The sequence below is a fragment of the Scomber japonicus genome, chromosome 4 (assembly GCF_027409825.1).
Source record: "Scomber japonicus isolate fScoJap1 chromosome 4, fScoJap1.pri, whole genome shotgun sequence".
NCBI classification, from domain to species: domain Eukaryota; kingdom Metazoa; phylum Chordata; class Actinopteri; order Scombriformes; family Scombridae; genus Scomber; species Scomber japonicus.
In genome coordinates, this window is record NC_070581.1 from 16,402,554 (window position 1) to 16,415,664 (window position 13,111).

The 13,111-nt window shown below is 39.8% G+C and overlaps 2 protein-coding genes across 2 annotated transcripts in view; one reads left to right on the forward strand and one right to left on the reverse strand.

Annotated features, from left to right (window-relative positions):
• Positions 1 to 13,111, forward strand: part of rbm15 (RNA binding motif protein 15) — a 214,785-nt gene that overhangs the window by 183,639 nt on the left and 18,035 nt on the right. The window lies entirely within an intron of this gene.
• The window catches only part of cpne5a (copine Va), a 72,571-nt gene that overhangs the window by 51,041 nt on the left and 8,419 nt on the right, over positions 1 to 13,111 (reverse strand). The window contains exons 2-5 of the mRNA XM_053317949.1: positions 9,918 to 9,958; positions 9,023 to 9,069; positions 2,253 to 2,356; positions 1,032 to 1,071 (exon numbers count right to left, since the gene is read on the reverse strand). Of these exons, the coding sequence (XP_053173924.1) occupies positions 1,032 to 1,071; positions 2,253 to 2,356; positions 9,023 to 9,069; positions 9,918 to 9,958 (232 nt within the window). The remainder of the gene's footprint in view (positions 1 to 1,031; positions 1,072 to 2,252; positions 2,357 to 9,022; positions 9,070 to 9,917; positions 9,959 to 13,111) is intronic.

The window sequence follows — 13,111 nt, forward strand, 5'->3', positions numbered from 1 at the left end:
AATTCAGAATTATAATTTATTTATATTTAATTGTGACAAAACATCACAAGCAGCAATAGTATTAATAATACTAGTAGTACAACAGCAAAGTCACTACATTAAGTCAATAATATCTCACTGGAAAGAAATATAAAGATGTCAGTAAAATTAATAATATTACTGACATCTAAATACTGCACACTAAGCTAAACAATTACTACACACAGACAGCTTTAGTTTGAGCTTGTTCATAACAATTCATTATTAACTTCACCAGCACACTGTGGTCATGTAAAACATATTGAGAGACTATGGACAAAACATTTGAAAATATCACTTTTTACATGCTGATGCTAATTGAGTTGGTATTGACTTTTTATTTTTTTAATGCAGTTACAGGAACAAGCATCGTTGTCATGAACCTGAGTAGAACATTTATCTTTCACTTCACCTGTGTGTGGAAGAGCTTGTCCTGTGAAAAATCACTTGGGTGCACCTAAGTTGTATAATAGCAGGAAAAACCCTAGAGAATAAGACACATTCAGTTTAATGAGCTGTTTGCCTGAATGTATGCTCTATTACAAAGCACTGTCCCCTTCCCCTTATTTTATAATAAATGCACTGTATATTGTTCCGAATCACCATCTTGGAAATATCTAATCTAAATTGCAAAAAAGCACTACGTACCACTATGGGAAATGTGCTGAAAAGCTTTGATAATAATGATATGCAATGCTTCATTTCTCATTTTGAAAAAAGGTAATGAAGGTATGCCAGATGCAAATGAAACTTTGATTATCATAGCTCTGGTGGAATAAAATACTTAATTTTATAAATTGATGCAGGTGGAAGGTAATGCAAAACAAACAATATTTTGGCAGTTGAAGCATAATTCACTCATTATTCCAAGATATATTTGAGCGTTCAGATGCCACAAACTTTGGTTTGCATAGAACCTAAATGTTAGACACATGCAAGTGTATTAGATCGAACAAATATTAGAAATAAAGTGAAGCTCCTGATCCACAAAAGAAGAAATGTTCTTAACTTACATGCTTTGCGAGATCAGGACTTTTAGAATCAATATCGTATCTGAAATCACAAAGAGACCACAAATCACAGAAGCAACCATGTGGGCAAACCATCAGAAGACCTAACAAATTAATGACTCTCATAAAGGAAAATTGGCTGCAGCGTAGACATTTTCTGCCTGTCAATCACACACCTGGGTCAGTGGGGAAGCAAAAGGGGGCAGCCCACGTACAAAGTGTAAGCAATAATGTGACAGTTCATTAAGGAGGTAATTTTATACTATGAATGTAATTAATGCCTGTGGGATCGTATTGAAACAATATACCAATGCAGAGAAAGTTTCGAGCATTTTCCAGTCAAACTTAATGTAAAAGTAATTTAACTTCAGTATTCCTTGGCTCCCACCTCTGTGATAAAAGAGAGATGTAAATGAGTAACACTAATTGTGAGGGGATACAGTCCTTTCCCGTTCCAGAGTTATATCATGATAGCATGCCAAATTACTTCATTAAGTGTCTTAAAATCCTCAGAGACCTGCAGCTCGAGTCCCGGATACATCCTGAAAGTGCACCAGGGACTTCATGGTTGAAGTAAGTGGGGGGGAAGCGTGGATTTCTGGAAGCATATCTCTGCCAGTTGAAGGGGGGGGGGGGGGGGGGGGGGGGGGGCAAAGGAAATGATCCTGACTCAGTTCTGGGAGATCTTAAAATGAAACTGCACCTTCCTGACTCAGTTCTGGGAGATCTCAAAATGAAACTGCACCTTCCTGACCCTCTCAATCGTCTGGCATTTCCAAGAGGAGAAAGGCAGCTATATGTGAAAGAGTGGAGGATGTCAGGGGTCTTTGTGAGTTTTATGGGACTCGGTTTCAGACATTTGCTTTGCTCAGCAGCAGGGAGATTAAGGATAAAACTTTATATGAAATATTTATCACCCTTATACCAATCTCCCTTCAATGAATGACTATTGAGACACTGCAACGATGAATAATTCCTCAGGAGAGAGACAAGTGAGAACGAGAGAAGAGTGACTTGAAGAGAGAAAATGAAAGACAGGGAAGCGGAAGAGGGAATGAAGTGATAGATGGGGGAAGAGGGAGAGTGGATGCGGCAGAAAGATGTTAAGCTTGTGGAAGAAAAAAAGTACGATTTGGGGGACTGAGTTTGAAGAGGGCAGCGCATCTGAAACACACACACCTCGATGCATGTCCTCAGAGGACCAGATCAAACAGAATAACTCACACGTCAAAGCGCAGGTTCTGCTTCTCCTCAAAGAAGTAGTCCAGGATGTACTTCCTGACAAAGTCTGGGTTTAGCGTGTTGTCTATCACCTCTGTTCTCCCAAACTAGATCAGAACCAGGAGAGAAGGACAAAAGACAGACGAGGAAAATGTGAGCAGCGAGATGAGCCCAGATCTTTGAGAAAGCACACCATGCAGTCACTCAGAAACTATATCTATTGCTCTAATACCTCACCCCACCCCTGCTATCTTCTCCCGACAGCTGTATGAATTCATGGCTTTGGATAAGCTCAGATTTGATTAACAGAAGTTAATGATGACACACTGTCAGCTCTTCTTCTCCACCTCTTCTCATTGTGCTGGGGTGGAGAAAGCCTGAGGAAACCACTTTATTGAGTCCAATTACACTCATTTAATTACCATGTTTACGCCACTGCTGCTCTCTGAACCACTTCAAAACAAAAGGTGGCTGATGGAGGGATGACAAAGGCAAAGAAAACATTGACTTTCACATTTTGTCTTTACACGAGGGAACTGTCACAAATGGGGGGAAGATAGCAAACAATCTTCTGTTGGCGTTAAGAGGAAAAATAGGAAGCCGCCTGCACAGATGAAAGTGTTACAGAGCAAGGCCTTTGGATGAGGTGATATGCTGATAAAGAAATCAACAGACACACAGAGTGTGTTGCATCCCTTTGCACAAACACACATTAATTATATTCAGAATAAATAATTCAAAGTCAGAGAAATGATGCTGAGCTGCATAAATAAAAGATCCTCAGTCGAGTGTTACCATAAACTGACACAGTGAATTAATAATAACAGTGTTAAGGCTTAATGAGGAGATGAAACAGCAGGATTACAGTCTCACACCTTTGTGATTACATCCAGTGGGGGTAAAACTCAACATGGAGCAAACAGGGGAGCCATGCAGAGTGATATTACAGCAGCAGAATATTTTTTAACAGACGGACACCTGTGCTAATGCAGTGGCATGCCAACTGGATTATGTGCAACATATAACAGTTTGAGGGAAAGGCTTTGTGGAAGTGTAACCTGCCATCAAACATAAAAGTGTGTCTAAGCCTATTAAAGTTTAACAACCATGTGGCACAACTTTTTTTCTTTGCTTCCTCCCTGTCAGAAAGTGTGAGCACTCCACTCCAACAGATGGACAGGAAGAAAAATCTCCAGAGTGAGGATGGCAGCTTACTTCAACAATTCAAGCTTCAGGGCCCAATGATAGCATATTCACTTTGGTCTCAGGCCAAACTTAACAAAGGAAGAGAAATGATCACCAAAGCAAACAATGGCCACCTGAGGAAATAACACATCTCCCAGTTCACATATTATTCCTACCACACAGTAGCTTTGCAGTCAGCCTGTAAACCCAGAAACACTACAATTAACTGTCAACTCCCACAGAAAAAAGCTGATATGAGGATATCTGGGCACTGGAGGTGTGTCAGAAAATTCTTGGTATAAAGATTAACGTCTAGGAGTTTGAGTGGGAGTGGAAAGGCCAGGATTTGCTTGAATTAAGGGAAGAAGTAATATTGTGTCAACTGCTCAGTTGAGTGAAAGTGGTAGTCATCCACTAGGAGTAATTACATTTGACAGAGTTATAAATTAAGAATTTAAAGTAATGTGGTAACAGAATGATGGGCTGCTGACATGGTTTGATATATTTGACCATGAAAGCTGACAAAAACTAATCATGGGTGCACAGGTGTCATCAGGAGCTGATGAAGGCTTCCTATTGGAATCAAAAAACAATTCATCCATAACCATTTGGTCCAAATTATTCTTTTGATAGAGAAATGTGAATGAGGAAGCAGTCGATGGGAGAGTTTGTCCCACATAGGAGTAAATGGATTACGTTTGGTGGCACAGTGAAAGGTGCTCCAACCGACCTCATCTACTCTCAGGAGTACAAAAACACATTACATGACAGAGTCGCAAAAGGGGAGCTTAGCTTTATCAATACTGCACAGCTTGACTCTGCTTCTCACAAAGCCGGCTGTCGTCTGCACTAACAACACAGGCCCATATCTCTTTCAGGGAGAGATGTTCAGGCAGCACCCACTGTTTGTAAGCTTGATGTGGGGCAGTGTAACCAGAGGTGATAGGTGTAGGAGGCTCTTCCTGCCTGGAGAGTGCAGTTGTGCTTGATGCTCATCCACATTTCCATGTTAATCGGTGAAACTAGTCTAATATCATTGTTGAGTTGATGTGAGCCAAAAACAGCTAACCACCCTTGAAAGGCATGTGAGCAGAAATTATAATCAGCCACTAAGCATAAGTATTATTTGCTCTCTGTGAGTACTAAAAAAATGTATTTTATGCAAAATATTTTTTTTCAGCAGCAAATTAATTAAACAATCAATCAAACATCGAGCCAATCCATCATATTAACTGTCCGCGTCAGCAAATTTATTATGCAGTCAGATTAGTGACATGGCAACCACAGACATATAATTAGGCAAGACATGAACTACTGAACCCAAAAATGGCAAGACTGTCACCCTGACTTGAGAATTCATTCATTATTTTATTATGGAATTTCTTTTTAATCAGGTAATCAAAGAGAGACCTGAGCACAAGAAAGAGAAAGAAAACAAGCCAGACAAACAAAAGCACATCAAAAATAAACACAGACATCACTAGATAGACTTGTGGTTTAAAATTGGCCAGGGGGATGGGACATTCAAATTTTACAATCCTATGTAATTCACTGCATTTAAGCAGTCATGAGATCTTATCTGGTGAGCAGAGGTTTTGATTTGGACAATAGAGGTTACATATCAAGGCAGAATTTGCAAGAGACAGTAATTTGTATTATATATTTTAGTTTAAATGTCATGCACTAGTCTCTCTGTGTGTGTGTGTGTGTGTGTGTGTGTGTGTGTGTGTGTGTGTGTGTGTGTGTGTGTGTGTGTGTGTGTGTGTGTGTGTGTTGTTGTTGTATATGTGAGGATGTCGAGAGTGAGGACATTTCTGGAAAGTGAGAGCATTTTGAGCAGTCCTCAGGTCTTCAAAGGGCTGGTTGAGGGTAAAGTCTTGGTTTAAATTAAAGCTAGGTTTACAGTTAGTATTAGGGAATATATTATGTGTTATTAACCTATAATATACCACTAAAGCTTATTTTTAGCTGACAGTCCTTACCTCCATCTCCACCCATCAAAACACAGATTCTAACTGAAAGCTTCATGTTGTATCCTGGTGCCGAATGTTTCCTGCTCTTAAATCGGTTGTGTCACATCACTGTGCAACAGCAGGACACCAAGATCTCTGCAGAGTGAATAAACAGAGCACTCTTATTCAATCAAAAATGATTTGAGTGTGAAAACAGCAGCAAAATATTTTATCTGTCTTTCTGTCAGATAGAATGCAGATTGAATATATTATATATTTGTTACAACCTTAGGGCTTGGTGTGTGTTTCTTCTTGTTCTTGCCTTTGTTTCTCTCAGATTACCACCCTTCACCCTTCCTACTGCTGTAGTGATTGTGTGAGTGAGCACACCTGTGCTCACCTGTGCTGATTTGCTCATCAGGGCCTGAAGGATAAAGACCAGGAGGAACAGATATACGATATTAGTGGGCCAGTTGGCAGATTTTGGGCTATGTGTTGGTTGTTGCTTTCAGCTAAATTTGGGTGTTGCGGGGTTGGTAACGTTAGCATCCTTTTGTGTGTGTGTTTCCAAAGCCTTAGAAAAACAGCAGGCCAGACTTATGTTGCTAAGGAGAAAGGCATCCTCTTCAACAGATGGTGTTCAACATGTAAGGCTGAAGACCTAGCTTTAGTGTGTGAGCTGATGTTGTTAGAGGAGTTAAAAAACTGTGTGCCTGAGTATACTGTGACCTATTTAAATTAGTAGAAAGAAACTACATTGCAGCAGGCCACTATACCAACGAATGAGTTCACTCTTAGGCACAAAAGTATTTTAATAAACACACTTCTTCCTCCAACTGTGTTTTTTTGCAGAAAACCTAAGGATGGTCATCACCTAGTGCAATGCATCTTCATTGTGTTCTAAGGTTAAATTTGTATTCATTTCATTGTTATATTTATTTATTTGTTGTGTTTGTTGTTTATGTACGACTGCTGGCTGTAAACCAAATGTCCCCTCTGGGATAATAAAGACACCGTGAACCTTGAAGGTTGAGAAACAATGTTTTTTCTGCCAAAGACTCGGTCACATAGTTTCGAATTGCATGACTTTAAAATGAAAGCAGCAGGCATCAGCTTCAGAATCAGCAGGATTCAGAATTCTTTACTGAATTTGTGTCTTTCACAGGGAAGTCTGTGGACCAGTGCCCAGTCACAGTGTTATGAGACACTGATGGGTCACAGTCATTCTTCCTTTCTGGTGTCCTGCCTTTGAGTGATACATCTGCCTGAAACATGAGTACAATAGTGAAAGGTACCTGCAACACATAGCTGTCCATTCCCATTTTCCCACTGATGGCATCGACTTTATCATGAGAAACAACACTGCTGGAGGTAAAGTATACCCTTCCTCTGAAGTCATGTCCAGATATGAGTCTGGACACAATGATCTAGACATCTGGATTTATTCAGTTACTGTTTTGACTAGAGCTCAAGCTAAAAAGCAAGCCCATGATCTTGATTTGTCTGACTCTGTTTGCTCCTGAGCTATCACTGCCGCTGTCCAGTGAAGCACTCATCAGTGCCCAGAGAGGTGATGTGTTTCAGCACAGTTGTTGAGGACTCATCGAATCCTGAAACATTTCTGCTGGCCTAGAATGAAAGCTGATATGTGTGTTTCTGCAAGTTTGTGCCATCTGCCAAATTGTGGGGAAACCAAATAAAGTAGTGCCTCCAGCTGCTCTGCGGCCTATTCCTGCTTATAGTGAGCCTTTTGAACATCATTGTAGACTGTGTTGACCCTTTGCTGAAATTAGGTTGGGTAATCAGTTTTTGTTAACCGTGATGTGTGTTACCACTCATTTCCCAAGGGCAATTACATTGCGAAAAATCCCTGCGCCAGCCAAAACAAAAGATTAAGTTCTTTACCGCCTTTTGGCTACCAAAATTGTGCACACTGATCAAGGTATTAATTTCCTAAACAGACTTTAAGGAGGTTTTGCACTCTTTGGTTGTCGAGCACATATCACACGACACACTTGAACGTTGGCATCAAACTTTGAAGTCGATGTTACAGAAGTACTGTGATACAAAACAGGAGTCCCTTGGGTTCAGACCAGCTGAACTTGTGTTAAAGTTGCAGTTCATGTTCCGTTCTTCTCCAAAAACTAATGTATTGGACTTTGTCTCCCAGTGTAAACAGCATTTGCATTGTGCATCTTCATTGGAAAAAGAAGTTCTCTCCTCTTCTCAGGAGAGCATGTAACAGTTTCAACCTGGTGATCAAGTTGTGGTCCTACTGCCAATGCCTGGCTGCCCATATTTCAGGTCCCTATATAGTGGAAAGTAAAGTGTCTGACACAGATTACATCATTCCCACACCAAAATGTAGAAGAAAAACATGATTGTACCATATTAACACGCTCAAATCCTGCCCAAGATGAGCGGGAAAACTAGAGAGACTGCCACCACCAAAAAGACTTCTGCTTTGTTTGTTTGAGATCTATGATCTTTCCAACAGTACAATCACCGACAGCTACTGACCTGAGAGAGCAAATGCTTCTGGAGCTAGTGCTGTGTTGCTGCAAGATAGAGATGTGTGCCATCCTTTATGCTACTTCACAGTCAAGTTGAAACATCATCAGCTGAACTACTCCACCCGTGAGGAGGAGACTTAAGCCATAAGCCATAAGCCTCGCTCTTCAGCATATCAAAGTGTAAGATGGTTTCAGTTCATTTCTAGTGATAGTGTACACTGACCATAACCCTCTTGTTTTCCTAGCCCAGATTTATATCCATAGCCAGCAGTTGGACACATTGGGCTCTGCTGGTGCGAGGCTGCAAACTTGAGATCAAGCATTAAAAGGGGGCAGACAGAGTTGGTGGTCTAAACTTTAATATATCCATTTACACATCTTTTGGTGTTGGATGCATTGACTATCTCACTGTGTAGTTATGATGAGCTGAACTGGACACATGTGGTATTACATTCCACATTTGTTATAAATGTCAGAGTCTTGGCTTACTCTTCAATTACAAACTACCTGCTTGCTCTTTTGGCGGTGCGGGCGCTCTTCCTGTTCTCGCCTGTGTCTAGTCCCCTTTCCTCTTCCTACTGACATATGTTACTCTCTTGGATTTATTTTGGCGAAGTAACATCTGTATGATTCTAAGTTGACTGACTTTGGGCTTTGAAAAAAAATGTTACATGTGTATAAAGAATGGTAAGGTTTACTTACACAAATATCACAGTGTAAAAAATCCTTAAATTAACCTGTATTCTCATTTGAAACATCATTTAAATAGCCATTTCTCTGTATTTTCATTCATTAAGATTAAAGATCTTGTTGCAATCTCTGCCTTCCTCTACTTTATATGCCTCTCTGGTCTAATTAAGGCCCAGTGGCCAACAGCCAGGAGGGACTTTAATGCAGAGGCAAATCTTTATCGATACATGTAGCTGTCACCTTAATCGGCCAATCAGTCACAGCTAACGCAGTACTGACCAACGTGCAGATATTCACAGGGTCAATCAATTGCAAATGATTGGCACTCACAGCAGGGGGAGGGAGATAGGGTTGTAAACAAGGAGCGTGCTGCTGTGGGGAGGAGACAGGCTGATTGAGTTGTGCTGACAGAGGGACAGCTGTGATCTCTTACCTCTCGCCACTGTTTGCACTCCACGCCCTGGGTGTACAACACAACCACTGAGAAGAGAGGAGGAGAAAGAGAAAGGAAGAGAGATAGAGAACAGAGGAATACAGTGTCACTAAATAATCTCAATCAAGCATCCTGCTTCTTCAAATAGTGTTTGTTTTGTTCTTTCTTTGCCGACATTCATCATTAATTATCCTGCCACAACCTGACAGCATAATAAAGTGCCAAGCTTGATGATGCTGCACTGCATCAAATTCGGAGAATGATGTCCACATCCAAAGAACAAAGTTCTAAAGCTTGAGGATTGAAGGCTCCTGGAGTAAAATTTAAGCCGTGCAATCAAAACACAATTTCTTAATGGTGGGATTCTCATGATTTCTATTTGATTTTGTGACTTCAAATGAAACTGAGACTGGCAAACCTGACATGATCTGTCATATATCCCAAGGTCCATCTTCAGGCAAATACAATACAGGGCAAGTGTGATATTTTCCCACTAGCTTATTTACACAAAGGGCTTGAACCTCCTCCCTATTATGTTAAATGTCTCCTCCATTCTCTACCCTGCAGGGAGTATCAAAGAAAATGCCTTTATGGCAGATCCCCATGTGTCCCACCAAAAGATATCCATTTGTATTCAAAGGCTAGCGTTTATACCCTGCATCCATTAAGGTACTTTCTGTAGCTCTCAGTGAGGAAAGGTTGTCACATTACTGTGCAAATGATATGCAGTTATTGAAGGAACACTTTGAAATAGCAGAGTAAACTGAATCAAAGTTAAGCTCAGTGAAAGTAAAAAAGGAAAGCTTTGCAAAAGGAGAGGAGGTGTCATTGAACCATATTCTGGGTAAAATGTATCCAAGGAAAAGCTAGGCATGGTAAAAAGCTGAGAACTTACATGGGTCGGATTTGGAGAAAGTGTCTCGGTCCAAAAGATTCCTGTAAGAGAAGGAAGGATGGTTACACATCAAAACCCCATATGCTCCAGCATATGCTTACATTAGTCCAATTAATGCAGCATATCAATTAGGAAAATCCATATCCTGTAAGGTGCGTAAGGTGTCTCATATGTAAATGCTTCCACTCTTGTGGAGTTCTATCAAAAAATCCATAGCAAAGAGCTACAGGATAATTGCAAGGTAATGCAAAACCAGACCTAACTTCACATAAACCAAAATGTCCTTGAGTTTTCATTTTCAAGTGAGCAGTGCAATAAGCACATTAAAGCCCAGTAAAAGGACACAGAGGTAAGGGTGAAAACATGGGTGATACTTATAGCTGTTTGTCGCTACAAAGAATTCAGAGTGTGCATCTCACCAAGGCTGCACAATCCCCTGCATTTATTCTCATGAGAGAAAATGATTCGATTTTTATCTGCATCAATGGATAGACAATCATGACATTCTCATGCCAGATTTTTTGTGCAGTAGTTCAGGAAGTTACAGTAACAATTTTCACAATTGTCCACTTCAAAATGATGCATTCCTGACAGAATTCCCACATGTGCACCTGCATGTGATTGATGCACTCTTTAGCCTATGGCCTGACTTTCCAACAAATTTCATTCAAATCTATTTCCTTTTGACAAATGCTGCTAAGAAACAATCAGTTAAACAATATCCATAAATCACAGTTCAGTTCTATCTGCAGCATCCTTCTCCATAACATCTCTCCTCCACACACATACATCGTTTATGTAGGTAACTAATCAACAGAAATATGTCATAGCTGAATAGTACAAATGTGTGTGACAAATACTGAAGCTGTTGTTACAACTGAATAGCACCCATTGTTATGATTAGTTTTTGAATGGTGATTTATTTACTCACTAATTTACTTTACTATGCTTAATTAAGCTTTTATATGGTATTCTGACTTGCCATTGTATGTGATGTAGCAAAGGAAGTGCAACATTTCAAAGGTCCCAGGAACAGCACCAGGTTGTGCAGGTATTTTGACGTAATATTCATAGCCGGAATTATAGGTCACATGACAGAGACTTTTCCCAAAACACCATTATTACATCTACCATGATATCATGAATGATACACTGTACTTTGTATTATCACAATTTGAGCCATTGGGTCCAATGAAATGTCTCAAAGAAGATAGTTGTTGCCCCATTCATGTGTGTCAGGAGTCATCACTCAACCAGAGAAGGACTCTGATCAGAGCTGCAATAATTTGTCAATTAAATTAATAGACCCAAAAAAAAGATTTTTGATGATCTGTTTTAACTTTTTCAAACAAAAACAACAAACATTTTGTGGCTGTAGCTTCTCAAATGTGAAAATTATTGTCTCAAACTATTGTAAACTAGATATGTTTGTGTTTTGGGCTGTTAGTGTGACAAAACAAATAACTTGAAGACGTCTGACATTTTGCTGTCTAATTGTGAAAATGATTTGCAGATCAAAAATAACTAAAAATATAAATTAGTTGCAGCCCTAACTCAAATACATATGTGGCTAAAAGTTATCTTAATACATCAATGACAACCTTGAAGACAGACATTTAACAGTAAATCAGCTCTGACACAGCACTGCAGTTGTGCAAAGTACAATCAAACTGTTTTTACCCTGGTAGATTTGGCCTTAGGGCACAAAACAAGCCACAAGAAAAAACTACACCTGAAGACTTATTTCAGCATTCGCAGCAACACATATCAATACAGTCAATCAGTATTCATCAAAGCATTTTCATTTAGCAACCACAAGAGCGTCCTGGAATCATTGCAGCCCTTGTACTGATAATGTCATGAATTTGATAGTTATTGTAAAGCAGTATATCTTCAGGAATTACACATATTCAGAGCAGTCTCCCTCAGTCTGAACCACAATCAAAGAAAAAAAGCTACTATTCCATATCAGAATACCTACAATAGTTTTTCTCCACACCTTGAATCCTTAAATAAAACACCACCTAGTTCACTGTGGAGGAGCTATCCAATTCACTGATCATCACCCGAACCTTTTCAAGCAGCCATACAATCTGATTGGCTCATTCAAGATAAGAGTCGCAATCAGCATTAATATTATTCATGCCGTCTTTATTTTTAGCCTCTTCCAGACTGGAATATATGTGTTTTTTTGGGAGACAAAGGGACATTTCCCCCAACAAGTCATTCCCTTTCTTTTCCTCTGCCACTGTACAATCTAACACGGTAGATATAACCATTAAAAGGTGAAGACTGTGCTACAAATGAGCCCCTCCATCAACTACTTCATTCAGCATTTTAGATAAGAGCCATATTTCAGATGGTTTTAGTGATCTCATTAGCACAACAGATCAGTAGAATGCAAAAGGCAATAAATATGTCTTGTTTCCAGTATTTCTTGCAGTGTCAATAAATAACTTGCATGCAGCTCAGAACAATCCTCCTCCCCTTAGGGGACAGCAGGAATTCAATGAATATAGATGAGATTTCTGGCCTGAATCCAAGCAACAGGACCATTCACTCATGTACATCTAATTCTGAATTCCTGGACACAAAATCTTCCGTCACAGGGATACGTGGGGGGATAAAAGATGCGGCTTTGTTGGGTATTAGCCTTGGGCTGACCTGACTACAGTTGGAACATTGTCAGTGTAATTATCACTGGAGATAACAAAGCCATCCATGACTAACTACCTCTTTGTATCCACCTGTTACTGTCTGGCATCCATTACCCTTTGACAATTAGCTTGTCCATCACGTTGTCCCATCTCTCAGTACAGAACAGAATGATCCGTGTGAAAAAAAAGGAAAATGTTTCACTTTTTGCATGTTATTGCACACGACAAGCTGTTATTTGAGTTGTTGAACTACACTTTGCTCCCACTGAACAGTTTTACTCCAAGAAGAAATAATTAGTATACAGATTTATAAACCAATACAAATTAATCCACCATCTTACTGTGCACATGGACAGAGTACACACAACGGTGCCACAGGATGGGTATTAACATTTCAGATAATCCGTCTGCTGTCAGTGAAGTAATGCTGCCTATTTCAAAAGTTAACTCCTTCTATCCACACATCTCAGTGGGATAAGAGAAGATCATTATCCTGAAACCTGATGTAAAAAAAGTTTGTTGATGATGATGTTCATT